The sequence below is a fragment of the Sorex fumeus genome, unplaced genomic scaffold (genome assembly GCF_029834395.1).
Source record: "Sorex fumeus unplaced genomic scaffold, SorFum_2.1 ptg000131l, whole genome shotgun sequence".
Taxonomy (NCBI): Eukaryota; Metazoa; Chordata; class Mammalia; order Eulipotyphla; family Soricidae; genus Sorex; species Sorex fumeus.
This window is the reverse complement of record NW_026606188.1, coordinates 39422265-39441512: the sequence shown is the minus strand read 5'-3', so window position 1 is coordinate 39441512 and position 19248 is coordinate 39422265. Positions and strand designations below refer to the sequence as shown.

Below are 19248 nucleotides of genomic sequence, written 5' to 3'. Positions count from 1 at the left end.
GAATGATCCCTGAATGCAGAGCCAGAAGTAACCACTGAGCATTGCTGGATGGGGCCAAAGAAATTTAAAAAAATCTTTTCTGACAGCAAAATTCTTTATAGTAACTTACAGATATAGTTGATAAATGAGATGCTGAAAAGTTAATCTTCTGAAAAAGTTTTTTTGTGGGGCCTACAAAAGTTTCTTGTAGTGCTTGGGTGGGGGCTCCTGGACCCTGTGTGCTGAGGGGAGCCAGATACCAGGCTTCTCGGTGGTTCTTTTGGGGCAGGTATTGAGTGTTGGCCCTCAACACATGCAAAATGAGTGCTCTTCCACCTCTTTTTTTTTAAATAATTTTTTATTAGTGAAACACCATGAGGTACAGTTGTAGACTTACAAATTTTTGTGCTTGGGTTTCAATTATACAGTGATCAAATACCCATCCCTCCACCAGTGCCCATTTTCCAGCACCATGGATCCCAGTATCCCTCCCACTCCCATCCCTCCCATCCCACCCTGCCTCTGTGGCAGGGCATTCCCTTTTGTTCTCTCTCTCCTTTTGAGTGCTGTGGTCTTCTTCCACCTCTTGAGTCACAGTTATGGCCTCTAAAAAGTTATTTCTTAAAAAATGTATTCATTTATATGTGCATTTTAAGTTTCCCCTTTTCCTCCTTTCTGGCTGTGATTTCAGGGGCTTGTGCTAGCCTTGCACATGAGCACCACCAAGTGTGGCCCCAAATCCAAACATGTCTTGGTTGTGTCCTTGATGGGCTTCACATCTGGTTGCAGCGTTCAGAGACTTGGCTTTGGTGCTCCCTAGGAGTTACACATTCCTGTGGTGCTTGATCATGTGCTTTCTGGGGCTCACATTCATTTAGTGCACACATTCATGTGCACATTCTCATAGTGCTCACTGGGGGTCACATACATACTTCTGGGGCCATGCTTTTGATCAGAGTACTCGCACAATTTAGGTTATGTTGCTTGCAGGGGATCAGTCACTTGAGTTGTGGTGCTTGGACAGGACTGGCTGTGCACAGACATCACATACTTTGTTCTATTGTCAGAGGTTAGATACTAGAATTGCTCAAACCATGTTTTGTGCAAGTAGGCTGTGCTGGAGATTTAACTCATGGTCTTGGTTTTGCAAGGCAGGGATTATTTTGTTTTTTTGGACACAGCAGTGTTCTGAGTTACTCCCATCTCACTGCATCCATCCCCTGTTATGCTCAGGGGACCATTCAGTGCAGGGTATTAAATTGGGGCTCCACATGCAAAATATGGGTTTCATCTCTTTGAACCATCTCCCTGGCTTTTAAGATGATTTAGTCATTGAGCCATCCCTGGGGCCTGAAAAAATAATTTTTCAAAAAAGTAACCTAAGAAATTGCAGCGTGTTTTCCTTCTGGAATTTGAATTTCATTTATAGTCACTTGGTTTTATAATCATTTTAATGTTTCATTATTTATATTTTTCAGGTTTCGCTATATCATCTTGAAGCAGAAATTTTTGGAAGCTTTATGTGTTAACAATGCAATGTCAGCAGAAGATGAGCCCCAGCATGTAAGGTTTTTATTCCTGAAGGTTTGCGCCATAGTATTGTTTCTGTCATGTTTTATTCGTTAAAGGAATAGATGAATATCATGAGTTTTCAAAGATTTTATGAGCTGGGGTGTCATAATTTTAGTCTAGTGCTTCTAAAGTTATTTTAGAAGATATGATTTAGAAATGATTTACAGATGATGTACAACTGGTCAGCTTGGGAGAATACACTCCTCTCTCCTTCAGGTGGCTTAGGGGCCAGAGAGCACCACCAAGAATGGCTCCTGACACAGAGCCAGGGATAAGCACTGCAGGTGTGGCTCAAAACCCCCACTCCCCCCCGCCCCAAAAGAAGTTTCAGTTTGTATGGCAATTTAATGGCATTGGACTGGAGAGATAGTATATCATGTAGGTCGCTAGTCTTGCACCTGAGCACCACCACGTGTGCCCCCCAAAAATAAAAAAGTTAATGGTATTAAATTATTTTGGGGATGGGGCCTAGAGAGATTGTATAGTGGGCAGGGTCCTTGCCTTGCACATTGCTGACCTGGGTATGATCACTGGCATCCCATATAGTTAGTCCCTCAAGCACCTCCAGGAGTAATTCTGAGAGCAGAGCCAGGAGTAACTCCCAAACATTGGCAAGTATGAAAAAAGCTGTATTGGTGTGTGTGTGTGTGTGTGTGTGTGTGTGTGTGTGTGTGTGTGTGTTGGGGGGAGGAGAGGGGGTTCTGTCTCTCTATCTCTTTTGTGCTTGGAATCAGTTAAACTCATTGTTCATCTGTGTAAACCATGTACTCTCCTGAGTTACATTCCAACCCACTAGAAAGTTACTTTAAAAGTTTTACAGTTTTTGTTTTTTAAGTTTTTGGGTCACATCCGGTGGTGCTTCGGAGCTGCTTCTGCTCTGTACTTGGGAGACCCTGTAGTATTAGGAATAGAACTCTGGGCTCCTGATTTCAAAGCAGTGCTCCATAGTTTCTACTTTGAAGTTTTTAGTTTTGGGGCTGGAGCAATAGTATGACACCCCATATGTGCCAGGTAGCAAACCAGGAGTGATCCTGCGCACGGAGTCAGGAGTCAGCCCTGAGCATTGCTGAGTGTGACCTGAAACCAGATTTTTTTTTTTTTTTTTTTTTGCGGGGGATCTTTGGATCACACCCACTGGTACTCAGTGCTTACTTCTGGTTCTGTGCTCAAGGATCACTTCTGGCAGGCTCAGGGGACCAGGGATTGAACCTGGTCTCACTGTGTGACAGGCGAGAGCTATCTCTCTGGCCCTCTACTCACGTATTAGTATTAGTTTTTAATACTAGTTTTGTCACATTCAAAACCAAGGAAATGATTATTGTCAGTAAATGTTTAGTAAAGAAAAGAATATTTTCTTGATGACCTTCATGTGTGAGGAGAAACATTTGCTAGAGAATAATTTTCAGTCGTGGAAAGAGGACGTGGAGAGATAGTACAGAGGTTTAGGTACTTGCCTTGCATTCATTTGACACTGGTTTGATCTCCCAGCTGTGAGTATGATTTCCTCAGCACTGAGCCAGGAGTAACCCCTGAGCACTACCAGATGTGGTTCAAAGGTCAAAAAATAATTAATGGCCCCAGAGTGATGGTGCAGCAAGTAGAACACTTGCCTTGTATCGTATATGGGCCCCTGAGCACCACCAGGTGTAATAATGCTAAGTGCAGAATACCTGAAGTAATCCCCGAGTGTTGCTGGATGTGTCCTAACTCCCCCCCCACCCCCCAAAAAAAGATCAGTTATTATCATCATGCATTTGAAAATGATAGTCTTAGCCTGAGTCAGCCATTTATTTTGTTCTAGTTGTTTGGTACCTTTAATTTTCAGTGGAAAATCAAATTTATGTTACTGAAATTGATTTGCTTTTTTTTTTTTTTTTTTTTTTTGCTTTTTGGCTCACACCCAGTGATGCACAGGGGTTACTCCTGGCTCTGCGCTCAGGAATTACCCCTGGCGGTGCTCAGGGGACCATATGGGATGCTGGAAATCGAACCTGGGTTGGCCGAGGCTAAGGCAAACGCCCTACCTGCTATGCTATTCCTCCAGCCCCTGCTGGGGTTTTTTTATGGATTTTTTTATTCTGATCATGAGAGTTTTGACATAGAGGTACAATCAACTGTACTTCCATTTTTGGGATGAAGATTATGCTAGTGTCATAAGACAAGTTAACAACTATTTTCTCTGGTTCTCTTTTCTGAAAATAGTTGTACTAAATTTGTATTATTTTTCCCAGAAATTATTGGTAGAATTACTGATGAATTCTTATAGTAGCATTTCTGGGATGTGACTGGAACACATATTTTTCTTTTATTTACTAATCATGTGGATCAATTCTGTTATTGTATCTTGTTAAATATTAAAATTGAGGAAATTTTAAGCATCTATTAATAATGGGCTGGAGCGATAGCCCAGCGGGTAGGGCATTTGCCTTGCACGTGGGTGACCCGGCTGACCGGGTTCGTTTCCTCTGCCCCTCTTGGAGAGCCCGGCAGGCCACTGAGAGTATCTCGCCCACACGGCAAAGCATGGCAAGCTGCCTGTGACGTATCCGATATGCCAAACACGGTAACAAGTCTCACAATGGAGATGTTACTGGGCCTGCTTGAGCAAATCGATGAACACAGTGCTACAGTGCAGTGCTAGTTGTTTGGTGCTATATCCCATCTGCTCAGGGACTCCTACAAAAGCAGAGCTTCCAGGTTGTTCGTGGTGGTGCTGAGTAAATCTGGTGCCAGGGGATCAAATCTGGGAATGGAATCTGGGCCTGCATGCAGTGCATCTGTACATGCTCTTTGAACCATCTTCCCAGCCATCTAATTATTTTTGTTTGTTTGGATTCAAGGCTAGCAATTCTGGGGCTACTCTTGGTTCTGCTTGGGATGGCTCCTGGCCTAGCTTGGGAGAACCATGTAGTGTCAGGGATTGAATTTGGGCCTCCTGTGTTTAGTAAAGAATATGCTCAGCCTTTTGAGCAGTCTCTTGGGCCTTTAACTTTTGTGGTATGTTTGTAGTGTCAGGGACCAATCCAAAATTTCACACACAGCAGGTGTGTGCTCTGCCTTTGAGCCATACTTAATTCTAGAACAGTATTCTCGAACACTTAAGTATTTGTTTGTTTTTGGGTCACACCTGGAAGTGTTCAGGGCTTTATTCCTGTTCTGTGTTCAAGGATTACTTCTGGGGGTGCTCAGGGGATCATATGTGCTGCCGGGGATCGACCTAGGTCAGCTGTATTTAAGGCAGGAACCCTACTCTCTGTACTGTTTTTTCATCCCCAAGAACAGTTTTTTAGGAGGAGAAGTGTTTTTGAGCCACTCCCAGTAGTGCTCCAGGGACCAAATCATGCCTAGGATTGAATCTAGAGCTCTTACATGCCAATTATATACTCTACTTCTTTGAAATCTTTCCCTGGCCCTAAATATTTTTGTTGGTTTTTGTTTTGTCAGTGTTTAGGGCTTACTCTCGGCTCTGTGCTCAGGTGTCACTCCTGATGGGATTAGGGGACCATAAGGGGTTCCTTGGATTGAACCTGGGTCAAAGTCATGCAAAGCAAGTGTCTTACCCTCTGTACTATCTCTCTGGTCTCGAGAATGTTTATATATAAAAAGTTAATGAATGTGCTAATTAAGTTATTTACTCTTTTTGTTTTAATGAGACCATTTTGGTTTCTAATTTGAAAGTTGTCACATGACCAATACATTTTCTTGGTTCTAGAGTTTAATTTTTTCACAATTAGTTTGTAATAGTTTGTAAAGTATTCTTTAAGTAAAATATTCATAGTTTTCATTTATCACAGCATTTCTCTATCTTGATTGCATGTTTTTCTTACAGCTGGAATTTACCATGCAGGAGGCTGTGCAGTGTTTACATGCCCTGGAAGAGTACTGTCCTTCGAAAGATGATTATAGCAAGCTCTGTTTGCTTTTGACTTTGCCTCGTCTCACCAATCATGCTGAGTTTAAGGACTGGAATCCCAGCACGGCACGAGTCCACTGTTTTGAAGAGGCTTGTGTTATGGTTGCAGAATTCATTCCTGCTGATAGAAAGCTAAGTGAGGCTGGTTTTAAAGCAAGTAATAATCGTTTATTTCAGCTTGTAATGAAGGGCCTGCTCTATGAATGTTGTGTAGAGTTCTGTCAGAGTAAAGCGACTGGAGAAGAAATTACAGAAAGTGAAGTGCTTCTCGGCATTGACCTCTTATGTGGGAATGGTTGTGATGATTTGGATCTGAGCTTATTGTCGTGGCTTCAGAATCTGCCATCTTCCGTTTTCTCTTGTGCTTTTGAACAAAAAATGCTAAATATTCATGTTGACAAACTTCTGAAACCCACAAAAGCTGCATATGCTGATCTGTTGACTCCTCTTATCAGCAAACTTTCTCCCTATCCGTCCTCTCCAATGAGAAGGCCGCAGTCAGCTGACGCCTATATGACCCGCTCTCTGAATCCTGCTTTGGATGGTCTCACCTGTGGACTCACCAGTCATGATAAGAGAATCTCAGACCTTGGGAACAAAACCTCTCCAATGTCACATTCATTTGCAAATTTCCATTATCCTGGTGTACAGAACCTCAGTAGGAGTCTCATGCTTGAAAATACAGAATGCCACAGTATTTATGAAGAATCCCCTGAACGGTAAGTATTTGCTCGCAAATACTTACCAAAAGAGATTGCCATAATCTTAAGCTATTTATTTAGATAATTTTTTCTTAATGTTTTAGACTCTGTAGTTGGAAAAGTTAATCCTTTAAGCTTTACAGAGGCTTTTAAATCTTTGAAAAATAAGTAACATAGGTTTATAGTATATAGTTTTCAGCATTATAAACCAGCATCTGTACTTACCACATTATATGCACTACCAAAGTATAGTTTCCATCCTTCACCTTGAAATTGATCCCCGTTATTATTATTGTTATTTTATATTTGTTTTCTCTGGGGCCATATTCAGCTGTGCTCAGGGCTTACTCTTGGCCGTGCGTGTAAGACCGCATGTGGTACTGAGATTCTAATGGGGTCAGCTACATAAAGGCAGGTGCCTGCCTGTACTGTTGCTCCAGCACCCTCCTTTACTTGATTTATCTATCCATCTTTTCCATTCCTTTTATATCATTATATTCTAAGAGTCTGAGTTTATTTTTGTATGTGTAATTTTTTTTGTTTTTTTCCCACATAGGAATGAAATCATATATCCTTTTTTGTTTTTGACTAACTCGTTTAGCATAATATTCTCAAAATTCAACAGTGTTGTTCCAAGTGTCAGTATTTTATATTTATTTTATTTTATTTTGTTACCTTAACTCAGGGAAAAAATTTCAGGAGGCAAACAGTGAAGTAAAATAAAGAGCTGATTACTGTTCTACTGTGTCTTTATCCCCCATCTTTATCCAGTCATCCATTGTTGGATGTTTAGGTTACCTAAGGCTTCTGACTCATCTGCTTCGAGTAATAGTGTGATGGGGGTCTAGGAATGACTCAGTGGCAGAAGGCACCTATCTTGCAAGTGTGAAGCTGCGAGTTCAGTCCTTGGTGCTGTCCACATGAACTGTGTGTCCTGGCAGCTCTGCTGTTTGGGATCCCTGATTCCAAAATAGAGCATGTAGTCTCTGACACGCTGTTACTAGTGTGTGATAGCACCACAGTTAAGGTTTCCAACCCTGGCAATGCTACAGCAAAGATGTACAGGGGGTGTGTGAGCACTACAACTAGAACGTGCATCAGTAGACAACTAAATGAGCTTGATCCTCAGAAGACATGTGTAAGCACTGCAGCTAAAGCGTGCAAACCTAGACCCAGCATGCAGGCACTGCTCCCAGTTGTCACCCCAGTAGTAGGGCAAAGGGAAGAGGGGAGGATGCCGCAGTGAACATGAGTGGCATACATCAATCTTTGGGTCAGTGTTTGCTATTTTTGTGTATTGCCAGGGATCAAACCCAGGGCATCACACATATCACACATGCAAGGCAAGTAAGTGGTCTCCTGGCTGAGCTATGTCCCTAAACTATTATGTCTTTTTTTTTTTCTGACAAAGGTAGTGTGTGTGTGGGGGGGGGGGGGGGGGAAGCACACCTGACTCTGCTTAGGGCTTATTCGGCTTATTTGGTTCTGTGCTTATTTGGTTCTGTGCTCAGGGCTCACTCCTGGTAGGGCTCAGGGCATCATATATGATGCTAGGATTAAACACAGATTGGCTGCGTGTAAGACAAATGCCCTGCTCTCTGCAGCGATGTAGTACTGCTTAACCTCGTGATGGTGGGGGCCACCCAGCAGTGCTCAAGGGCCATCAGGGCAGCACCCGATGATGGTCAGGGCTTTCAAGCCTGCTAGTGGCAGCACTGGGGTGGGACACATGGTTCCAGAGATTGAACTCAAGACTTTGCACATGAAAAACACACACTTTGAACTCCTGAGCCATCTCTCTGGACTCACCATATCCTTAAAAAAATTTTTTTGAGAGTGAGATACTTGATAACCCTGCCCCCTGCCCCCACATACTTTTTTTTTCCTGCCACGCCTAGTGGTGCTTGTGTGACTCTGTACTGCAGGGTTCGAACCCAGGACTACTGCATGAAATGCAGCCACTCCAGCCTGTTAGCCTGTTAGGCTCTCTCCCTGGCCCTATCATGAACTTTTGGCAGTTATATAATGTGTCTTAGAGACTTAATTTTACTTTGAAAAGTTAAGGTATTCTATTGAGTTTGTGGGCTTGTATATTAAATTTTCCAGGTTTGGGAAGTTTCCAACATTTATTTATTAGTTTATTTATTCACCACACCAAGTGGTGCTCAGGGGCCATATGGAATTCTGGGGAATGAACCTGGTTGGCTACATGCAAGGCAAGCACCTTACCCACTGTACTATCTCTCTGGCCTCTCAGCAATTATTTATTTGAATAATATCTCTGCTTCCCTTCTCTCCTCTTTCTAGTATATATATTAATCCTCTGGTGGCACATTTAACAAAGTCCAACAATTCTCATAGGATTTTTTTTTTTTACTTCTTTAAGATCTTAGTCCTTTTTCTTCCTTTGTTTGAATAACTTTCCAAATTTTTGTGCCCAACCTTGCTGTATTTCTCTTTTCCAGATATCTAACTGTTCTGCTTTAGTGCTGTCTTCTGTATACTGTATTTATTGAATTCTCCTCTCCTTTTTGACCCAATTAACCCACTAATGGGTACACAGGTGCATTGATTTCTCAAGTGCCCCAATGTGTTGTACAAAGGTGCTTTGTTCACTTTCAGGTATCCAGTTAGTTAGAAATTGAAAGGAAGAGAAAAAAATTACACTTACATGATGCTGATTTCACTCTCTAGGGAAAATACATATTTTTATATCAGTGTCATTTTATTAGTTGTAAATTCAATACCTGTGCATTGAAGAAGTTTTCTCATTTTTAGAAGAGTATGAGAATTAAACTGCTAGAGAACACCACATTTAGATAACCAGTATTTTTTTCTTTTCTTTTTTGGGGTCGCACCCAATGGTGCCTAGGACTGTGACTAGCTCTGTGCTCAGGAATCACTACTGGTGGGGCTTGGGGGACCATATAGGGTGATGGGAATTGAACGTGAGTCAGTCATATACCCTACTTGCTGTACTATTTCTCCTGTGCATCACCAGTACTTTTTTATGAATTTTTTTAAATTGGAAATACACAGTATATATTTTATAATATTTACTTAAAGAATTATAAATATTTTCCTATGTTCTTAAACATCTGTTGAGGCCAGTGATTAATGATGTGAACCATATTGAATTGTATGACCTTATCATCATTTAAATTTTTACCTAATTTGTAATTTTAGAAATTATACCTGTAAATCATATTATACACGTACATATTAAAATTTATTACTATTTCCTTGTATCTGTTTTAGTAATTCTTCTATAAATGATAAAGTAGGATGTTAAGGCCACCACTCAATGTTTCCTTTAAATCTGGCCTAAAATAGTAATTTCCTATTTAGCAATTCCTTACTTCAAGGGTTAAACTTCTGTCTCATTTTCTAAGAATATTGTATGGCTGATTTTCTATATGTAGAATTAACACTGTGAAGTATTACTTTTTTTTTTTTTTTTTTTTTTTTTTGCTTTTTGGGTCACACCTGGCGATGCTCAGGAGTTACTCCTGGCTCATGCACTCAGGAATTACTCCTGGCGGTGCTCGGTGGACCATATGGGATGCTGGGAATCGAACCCGGGTCGGCCTTTTGGCTGCGTGCAAGGCAGACACCCTATACGCTGTGCTATCGCTCCAGCCCCCTGAAGTATTACTATTGACCTTGTGGTATCTTGAACCCCATGAGGAATGATCTCTGAGTGAAGTCAGGAGTAAACCCTGAGAACTGTTGGATATGGCCAAACACACACACACACACATACACACACACAAAAAGAAAGAAAGAGGAAAGGGGAATTCTAGGGTCAGTTAAGCAAGAAGCCTTTGGGTGATTTCTTTTATTTTTTTCTTTTTGGGTCACACCCAGCAATGCACAGGGGTTACTCCTGGCTCTGTACTCAGGAATTACTCCTGGTGGTATTCAGGGAACCACCTGGGATGCTGGGAATTGAAGTTGGCTGTGTGCAAGGCAAACGCCCTACCAGCTCTGCTATCGCTCCAGCCCCTTGGGTGATTTCTTTTTTTTTTTAATTAGTGAAACACCATGAAGTACAGTTGTAGACTTACAAACATCATACTGCTGCTGTCTTTCATGCTTGACGGGTAGGGATCATAGGCAGTGATGAGAAAGAATAAGCATAGTTTAGTAACATCCTCTTAGCTAAATCACAGATGAATAGAATCCTGAGTATTAGAAGCTATCTTAAGCTTTTATTGGACTTTTTAATCCCTTTGAAGCAAGTTCTGATGTTTTCATAGCACATAAGATGACAGTAGTTTTTTTGTAGTATGATGAATGGCATGTTCAGACTTGCACACTATTGACTTTAGCAGGGATTGGGCCATACCTGGTGGTGCTCAGGGGTTTGCCCTGGCTCTGTGCTCAGCTGTGGTCTCTAGCCTGCTTGAGGGATCCTATGCAGTGCCAAGGACAAACTAGAGTCAGCTACGTGCAAGACAAGTACCTTACCTTCTGTGCTGTCTCTCTGGCCCATGAACTTTTGCTATTAATGAAAAAAGATTGGACTTTGTGGATGTCTTGGTGGGTAAAAGAGCCTGCCTTGCAAGTGTCAGGCCTAGCGCTACTCATATGTGCTGGGTGTAGTCCCAGTATGTCTTGGATCTCTGGTCTCTAATCCCAGTAAGTACCCAGTAAGTACCCAGTAAGTACTCTAATCCCAGTAAGTACCTAAGACTTGCATGAGCGCCACAACTAAAAGAGTGTAGCCCCTGGAGACCAGGTGTATGAACACTGCAACTCGTTGTGTGATCCCTGGCCAGTACCAGGGCCAAGTGAGTGCGAACACTGCAGCCGTATTTATGACCCAGGGTGGGTGGGGGAAATGCTAAAATATTCAACCAAATCTGACTGTTCATGTCATAGACACTGAGGAATGCCTAGATAAAGATGGGAAGTAGAGTGTAAGCTATTATTAGACATGAAATAAGCAAAAAGGTAAAATGTGACATGTGATAAAGTTGTTAAGACCTGTATTATTAGCTGAACTGTAGTGAGCATTTGTCATGTTTCTGATATTGGCAGAATCAAAGGCAGAGCAGTGAGGAATGATGAACAGAATGTGATTGATGGAATTAGATTTGGTTTTTAACAATAGTTTTGCCAATTACTGTGTCACCTGCACAGCTGTGTAACCTAGGGAGTTACTTAATCTCTCTGAGTTCCCATTACTCCCTCTCACTTAGCAAGTCAAGGGTGCTGACTTGCTAAGTGGGATAAAGTTCCTTAGAGTGACAAATATGTGATCAGAGCTTAATATAAATTTCTTCCTACTTTCAGTAAGGATAATGTGTCAGAATGGCTGCTAATAACATGTTTCGGCAGAGCTGCTTTGCAGTGCTTTGGATAAAGTACTAAAATTTTACTTGGAGGGGCTTTGAGCACCTCCTCTCTAAGCATGAGGCTGATAGTTTGATCCTCCCCGTGTGCCACGGTGCATCTCGGCACACTTTCATTTGGAGTTCCTGACATCACAGCAGAGTGTGGCAGTTGTAGAGCCCCACATGCCAGTGTGTACAGGCATTGCAGTGAAGTGTGTGTCACCCAGTGAGCTTCAGCTGAAGTGTGCAAGCACCACAACTCAATGTGATGGTCCCGTGAGCATGTGTGCAAGGGTTGAAACCAGGCGTGTGAAACTCTTGGTCATTCTAGCAGCAGCAGCAGAATGGAAGGAAGGGGGAAAACATTTTGTTTGGAGAAAAGTTTACCCATTTTTTGAGGGGGAGATACACAGCCTGTGGGGCTTGGAACTTGCTTCTGGGATACTTGGGAGGCCTGATGGTATCAGAGTTTGAACCCAGGCTTCCTGCATGTAAAGCATGTGCCCAGTCCCTTGAGCTATTGCTGAAGTCTGTAAAATTTGTTTTGTTTTAAAAGCATTTATAATATTGGGAAACTCGATATTGAAGATGCTACATAAAGAGACTCCTACTTGTAGGTAGTACATTTTTGAAGCTAGAGTTGAAAAGTATTTGTATCTAACTGCAAGTTGGAGATAAAATGGTGTTTCTCTTAGAGTGACAAATATGTGATCAGTGCTTAATATAAATTTCATAGCTATAGTAAACGAGAAGTTCAGAAAGAAACCTAGAAAGGAAGGTGTGATATTTTGAGGACTACCTTTTCATTCAAATAGACGCAAAAGCAAAATCCACTGAAATTCTATGTAATCTTTGACTATTTCGTGTAGTAGTCTCAAAATTAAATAAAGGTAAAAAAAGGTAAAGGCCCTCCCGTTGATCGTCGATTTGCTCGAGCGGGCCCAGTAACGTCTCCATTGGAGACTTTGTTGTTACTGTGTCTGGCATATCGAATACTCTCGGTAGCTTGCCGGGCTCTCCAAGAGGGGCAGAGGAATCGAACTCGGGTCGGCCATGTTGGCCACTTGTAAGGCGGACGCCTTACCCGCTGTGCTGGGCTGGAGCGATAGCACAGCGGTAGGGCGTTTGCCTTGCACACAGCCAACATGGCCGACCCGAGTTCGATTCCTCCGCCCCTCTCGGAGAGCCCGGCAAGCTACCGAGAGTATCTCGCCCGCACGGTAGAGCCTGGCAAGCTCCCCGTGACGTATTCGATATGCCAAACACAGTAACAGTAACAACAAAATTAAATGGCAAAAAAAAAAAAAACCAAAATAAAACGAAAGTATTCTCCGACTTGGACAAACATTGGATTGGAGTCTGAAAACATGGATTCAAGTTCAGTTTAATTTGGGCCGGAGTGATAGTGCAGCTGATAGGGCATTTGCCTTGTGCACGGCTGACCCAAGTTTTATCTTTGGCATCCCATACAGTCCTCTGGGTCCTGCAAGGAATGATCCCTGAGCAGAGAGCCAGGAGTAAGTCCTGAGCACCACCCCTGGTTGTGGCTGCCAAAACAAAAATTATCTAACCAAGCTTAGTTTGATTTTAGTAGCTATGCTGTTGTAGAACAGGCATTTTCTTTTAATGTTTTCTGTCTATGAAATGGGAGTTATAGCGTATTTCACAGATTATTGTGCAAGATAAAGGAAATAGTGTGTACGAGTGCTTTTTAAATTGCAAAATTAAATTTAGTTTTAAATGAAAGTAATTTTATTAGCTATATTAATAACTCTTAAAATATTTGCACAGCATATTAAAAACTTCCTTGAGCCTTTTTCTTGTGTACCTCAAAAACAGCTATTTAGTTCTGCTTTTCTGAACCCTAGATTTTAGATTGATATTTTATTGCTATCTCTCTCACTTGTGCTCTCTCTCCTTTTGTGTTTTGGGGCTATACCCAGCTGTGCTCAGAGCTAGGTCTTCACACTGTGCTCAGGGATCACTCCTGGTGGTACTCAGGGGACCATGTAGGGTTTCTGGATCAAACCTGGGTCAGTCATGGGTACCCTTTCACTTGGCTGCTGTCCAAGCAAACACCTTAGCCACTGTACTATCTCCCTAGCCACTGAGGCTCTAGATTTGAGCGTTAATGTTCTTCTGCCTGGAGAGGCCATTATAAGTCCTTGGTGTAATTAAATTCCACCGAAGCAGTGATTGCTTTACTTTTGTACTTACTCCTATGGCGTACCATAACATCTAGAAATTGCTGCTATTTTAGAAAAATATCACAAGAAACATAAAATATGATGTCAAATTTACTAACTAGCTTAAATTAAAAAGTAAGCATTTCTTGAGTTTTTATGTTAAATGCAAATAGACAAAAGGAGGTGCTGGAGAGACTGTATAGGGGTTAAGGCACTTGCCTGGCATGCAGTTGACCTCAGTTTGATCACTGACACAGTGTGGGCCGGGAGCACAAAGTTGAGAGTAGGCCCCGAGCACCACTGGTGTTCAAAACGAAGCACAAACAGAATAGACAAGGAAGCCTTTTAATAAAATGTCAGTAATTTAAAAATTTTGCTCAGAGGCTGGAGCGATAGCAGAGCGGGTAGGGCATTTGCTTGCATGCGGCCGACCCGGGTTCGATTCCCAGCATCCCATATGGTCCCCTGAGCACCGCCAGGAGTAATTCCTGAGTGCAAAGCCAGGAGGAACCCCTGTGCATCGTGGGGTGTGACCCAAAAAAAGCAAAAAAAAAAATTTTTTTTTTTTTTTGCTCAAATGGTTTTGGTTTGTTTTATTTTGGGCCATATCTGGTTGTGCTCAGGGCTTACTCCTGGCTCTGCACTTATGAAACACTCTTGGCAAGCTTGCAGGGGACCTTATGGTGTGCTTGGTATTGAACCTGGGTTGACTTGGTGCAAGGTGGGTACCTTATCTCTGCAGCCCTCAAATTTTTCTTAAGTTATTTAAAGGAAAAATTAATGTTTCAATAACAAAATCACTGGTTAAGAATCCATTAAGGGCGAGAGAGAGAGAGAGAGAGAGAGAGAGAGGTGGTTAAGATGCTTGCCTTGCATGTACCCTGGCACTGCCACATATGAACCCCCAGCCTTGCTAAGGAGTGATCCTTGAAAGCAGACAGAATTATTCCCTGAACACTGCCAGGTGTGGTCCAAAGAGCAAAATAAGATTCATTAAGAGAATTTAGATATTGTGTTATCATACTTATAACTCAGTTTACAGATAAAATTGAGCCAAGAGAATATAAATGATTTTCCCAAGGACATATATCTTATTATAGATGGAAATCTATAGCTTTAAAAAAAATTGAATCACTGTGAATTACAGAGTTACTCATAATTGAGTTTCAGGTATAATAGGTTCCTGGGACACCAAGCCCTTCCATCAGTGTTCACTTCCCTCCACCAATGTCCTCATTTCCCCCTCACCTCCACCTCCCAGCCTGCCTTCCTGGCAGAAATGTGTATCTTACTATCTTCTATATAGGACTACCTTCTTGTTAATAATCTAGTGCTTTTCTGTTATAAATACATTATAACCTGTGGCATGCTTAAGAAGATTTATTTTAGCATGTATAAACACCTAGAGAAAATATTTATTATTTTAAATTACTTTCAACTGAAAAACACTTCCTCTTCCTCACCTCTTCATTTTTTTTTTTTTTTGTGTGTGTGTCTTTTGGAAGGAGTGATACACCTGTTGAGACACAGCGGCCTATTAACAGTGAAACCCTGGGCCAGAGTTCAGCTGCAGAAAAAGAACCTGCAAATGGAGCACAAGATCCAGGACCAGCTAAGCAAGAAAAAAATGAGGTATAATTGCTGTATCTAGTGTCTTTTAGAGTTAGTTTTGTAAGGAATAAATAGCATTGCTTGATAGAATTTAAAGAGTTTTGAAATTTGTAAGTAGGGGAAAGTAAAATTTATTAGTAGCTTTTTCTCCCCTCTTCCTAAATAGTACAGATGTTTTATATGTAATTGTGTAATGTGTAAATTTTAAACAGATAAATTTATTAACAATATAAAATACCACAACTGATATTAATCTTACATGTTTTAGGGTTCAAGTAATTCAACTCACATTAAATGTGAATAGTTTTTATTTTTGAGTTTCGTATTTTGTCTACTACTAATTGATTTAATAACCAGAAAGTTATGATACTTGGGCTGGAGTGATAGCACAGCAGGTAGGGCATTTGCCTTGCACGCAGCCGACCTGGCTGACCCAAGTTTGGTTTCTCCACCCCTCTTGGAGTGCCTGGCAAACTTCCGAGAGTATCTCGCCCGCATGGCAAAGCCTGGCAAGCTACCCATGACGTATTCATATGCCAAAACACAGTAGCAACAAGTCTCACAGTGGAGATGTTACCGGGCCCGCTCGAGCAAATCGATGAACAATAGGAAAACAGTGCTATGATACTTACAGAATAATCTAAGCATTTGATTTCCAGATACTTTTCCCGTTGGTGTTTTGAAAAAAATTTTATTAGAGGGTATAATTTTTTTCTTATATAGAGTTCCATGTATAAAGAATTTCTTTTTTGTGGATGGGCTGGGTGGTACACCTGACAGTGTTGAGGGCTTCTGGCCCTGTGCTCAGGGATAACTCCTGGTGGTGATCAGGGAACCATATGGGGTACAATTCTATTCTCTCTCTCTCTCTCTCTCTCTCTCTCTCTCTCTCTCTCTCTCTCTCTCTCTCCCCTCCCCTCCCTCTTCCCCTCCCCTTCTCTCCCCTCCCCTCCTCCCTTTTCTTTCCTTCCCTCCCTTTTCTTTCCTTCCCTCTCTCTCTCCCTTCCTCCCTTCCTTCCTTTTTCTTTTTTTTTTTTTGGGGGGGGTGCTGGGTTTGGAACCACACCTAGCTGTGCTTGGGGCTTAGTGGCTCTGTGATCAGGGATCTTCCTGGTGGGGCCCAGGGGACCATATGGGGTGCCGGGTTTTGATCCTGGGTCTACTGTGTGCAGGGCAAGTGCCATACTTTAGAAGTCAATCTTCAACAAAATATTGGTAAGCCAAATTCCAAAGATGCAAGAGTGGTCAAAAAAAAAGAAAACCAAAAACTAAAAATCAGTCATGCTAAAGAGATGGTACAAAATTAAAGTGCTTGCCTTGCATCTCACCAACCTAGTTCAGGATCTCAGTTTAAATCCTTGAGACTGCGTATATACCCTGAGCACCTCCAAATGTCACTCCTAAGCACAGAGCCAGTGGACTAACGACCTTGAGGTTAGACCAGAATATATAAAATATATTGAAGAAAGTATCAGCAGAACTCTCTAGGAAATTGACCTCAACAGTGTCTTCAACACAGTGACCATAGAAGCAAAGACAACAAAACAGAAACGAATGTGACCACATAAAATTAGAATCTTTTGCACAACAAAAGAAAGTAAAGTAAGTCTATATTAAAACGACACCCTACTGAATGGGAGAAAATTATTTGCACACAGTATACCAGTAAAGGGATAATATTCAAGATCTGTCTATAAAGCAGTTACAGAGTTCAACAACAAAAATATCCACTGACCTCATCTAAAGATGGGGAGAGGAAATGGACACTTTCCCAAAGAAGACATACGAAAGCCAGGAGGCATATAAAAAAATTCTCATCACTCATGATTACAAATACAAATCAAAACAACATTGTGATATGACCACATGCCATATCAAAAAGTCTGGAAACTGGGCCAGAGCCTTAGTCCAGCCGGGAGGGAATTTTCCTTGCATGTGCCAACCTGGGTTTGATGCCTAGCATCCTTTATGGTTCCCTGAGCACCACTAGAAGTAATTTCTGAGTATGAAGCCAGGAGTAAGTCATGACCATCGCTGGGTGTCACCCAGAAAAGCCAAACCCCTCCTCCCCGAAACCCCAAATTAACAAATAAAACCCGTGGTGAGAAAGGAACTTTTATGCACTGTGGGTAGGAGTGTTGTTTGGTACAGCCACTAAAGAAAGCCATATGGTGGTCTCTCCAAGATATGGGAATAGAACTCTCATACAACTCATTGATACCACATCTTGGCATATGTCTCCTAAACACAAAACATCAGATCGAAAGGATATATGTGTGCCTAGGTTCATTGCATCACTTAGTACAATATCCAAGATGTGGAAAATATTCTAATGCCCAACTGGGGATGAATGGATCAAGAAATTGTGGTATATACACAATGGAATACTATGCTGCTCTAAGAAAAGACAAAATCATGCAGTTTACCTCAACATGGATAGAACTGGAGGATATCATGCTGAGTGAAGTCAGAAGGAAAGGGAGATTGATCTCTCTCATATGTGGAACTTAAAGAGAAACAGCAGTAGGGAACAGAGAGATAGTACAGTGGGTAGGGTATTTGCCTTGCACAGGGCTGACCTGGGTTTGATCCCCAGCATCCCTTATCATCCCACAAGGAGTAATTTCTGAGTGCAGAGTCAAGAGCAGCCCCTGATTATCATCAGGTGTGACCCAAAAAGCAAAAAACAAGAACAAAAACAAAAAAAAAGATACACAGCAAAGTAGCAACAAAGGGCCAAAGGCAACACAACCAGAAAGCTGATCTACACAAGTCAGCTGGGGGCTGTTGAAGGAAGGGGCTTTGGGAACCTTGTTGGAAGGCAGAAGGTTCACTGGCACTGGGTATGGTGTTGGAATTACACATGGGAAATCGTTGTTGATAGTATTGTAAATCAGTCAATGAAAATTTAAAAAAACACAATGACTTTGGTAGTCCATTTGAAAAAATAAAATGAAATAAAAGCATTGGAAAATAAGTATTGCTGAGAATTACAGAAAGTTGGACTCATACTTGGCTGATTTATTTTATTTTGGGGGGGGTGTTGGGCCACACTCAGAGCTGCTTGGGGCTTACTCCTGCACTCCAGGATTACTCTTGGCAGGCCTAGGGGACCAGATAGGGTACCCGGGATCAACCTGGGTTGACTACTTGCAAGGCAGGCACCTGACCCCGTTGTACTGCCTCTCCATCCCTCAGACATTGCTGACTTAGAATGTAGGGTGGTCACTTGGTTTAAGCCAAACATAGGGACTAGAGAAATAGATCTGTCTCTGTCATTTCATATCTTATGTTCCCTAGACTGACAGGATTGAGTAACCCTTGATTGTGGAGGTAGGAGTAAGCCTTGAGCACTGCTGGGTGTGGCCTCCCCAAAAAAACAAAACAAAAAATGAAATAAAAAAGCTCAACATGTCATATGACCCATAAATTCCACTCCTAGATAGCCATAAACACTGAAAGCAAGAAGTCTGAATAGTTACCTGTAACTACAGATTAATAGCAGCATTACTTTTTGTAGCCAGAAGGTAGAAACAAGTCTACTCACTGATAAATGGATTAGCAACAGTACTATATCTATACAGTGGAATATTACTGAATCTTAAGAATAGCATTCTGACCTTCACTACTATTGGATGGACCTTAAGATAGCCTGAGTGAGATAAACCTGATATAGTAGGACAGGTATTGTATGATTCTGCTTATGAGATATCTAGACTAGGCAAATTTATAACAGTGGAAAGTAGAATAGAGGTTACCAGAAGCTTAGGGGAGGGAGAAATGAGGAGTTTCTGTTTAATGGTTGTAGTTTCTGTCTGGGGTAATGAAGCTTTACAAGTAGACAGTAATGATTGTACAGTATTGTGGATATAGTTGTAATTATTGCCACTGGTTATATTCTTCAAGTGGTTATAATGACAAATTTTATATTTGCTGGGGGGAGGGAG

The 19248-nt window shown here is 41.6% G+C and overlaps 1 protein-coding gene across 2 annotated transcripts in view; it reads left to right on the top strand.

Moving 5' to 3' along the window:
• WDR47 (WD repeat domain 47) overlaps positions 1-19248 on the top strand; it is a 47646-nt gene that overhangs the window by 9092 nt on the left and 19306 nt on the right. The window contains exons 3-5 of one of the 2 annotated variants that reach the window (XM_056139089.1): positions 1458-1542; positions 5381-6183; positions 15196-15322. In XM_056139089.1, coding sequence (XP_055995064.1) covers positions 1458-1542; positions 5381-6183; positions 15196-15322 — 1015 coding nt within the window. Of the gene's footprint in view, positions 1-1457; positions 1564-5380; positions 6184-15195; positions 15323-19248 lie in introns of both variants that reach the window. The other variant, XM_056139088.1, reaches the window with a different exon arrangement.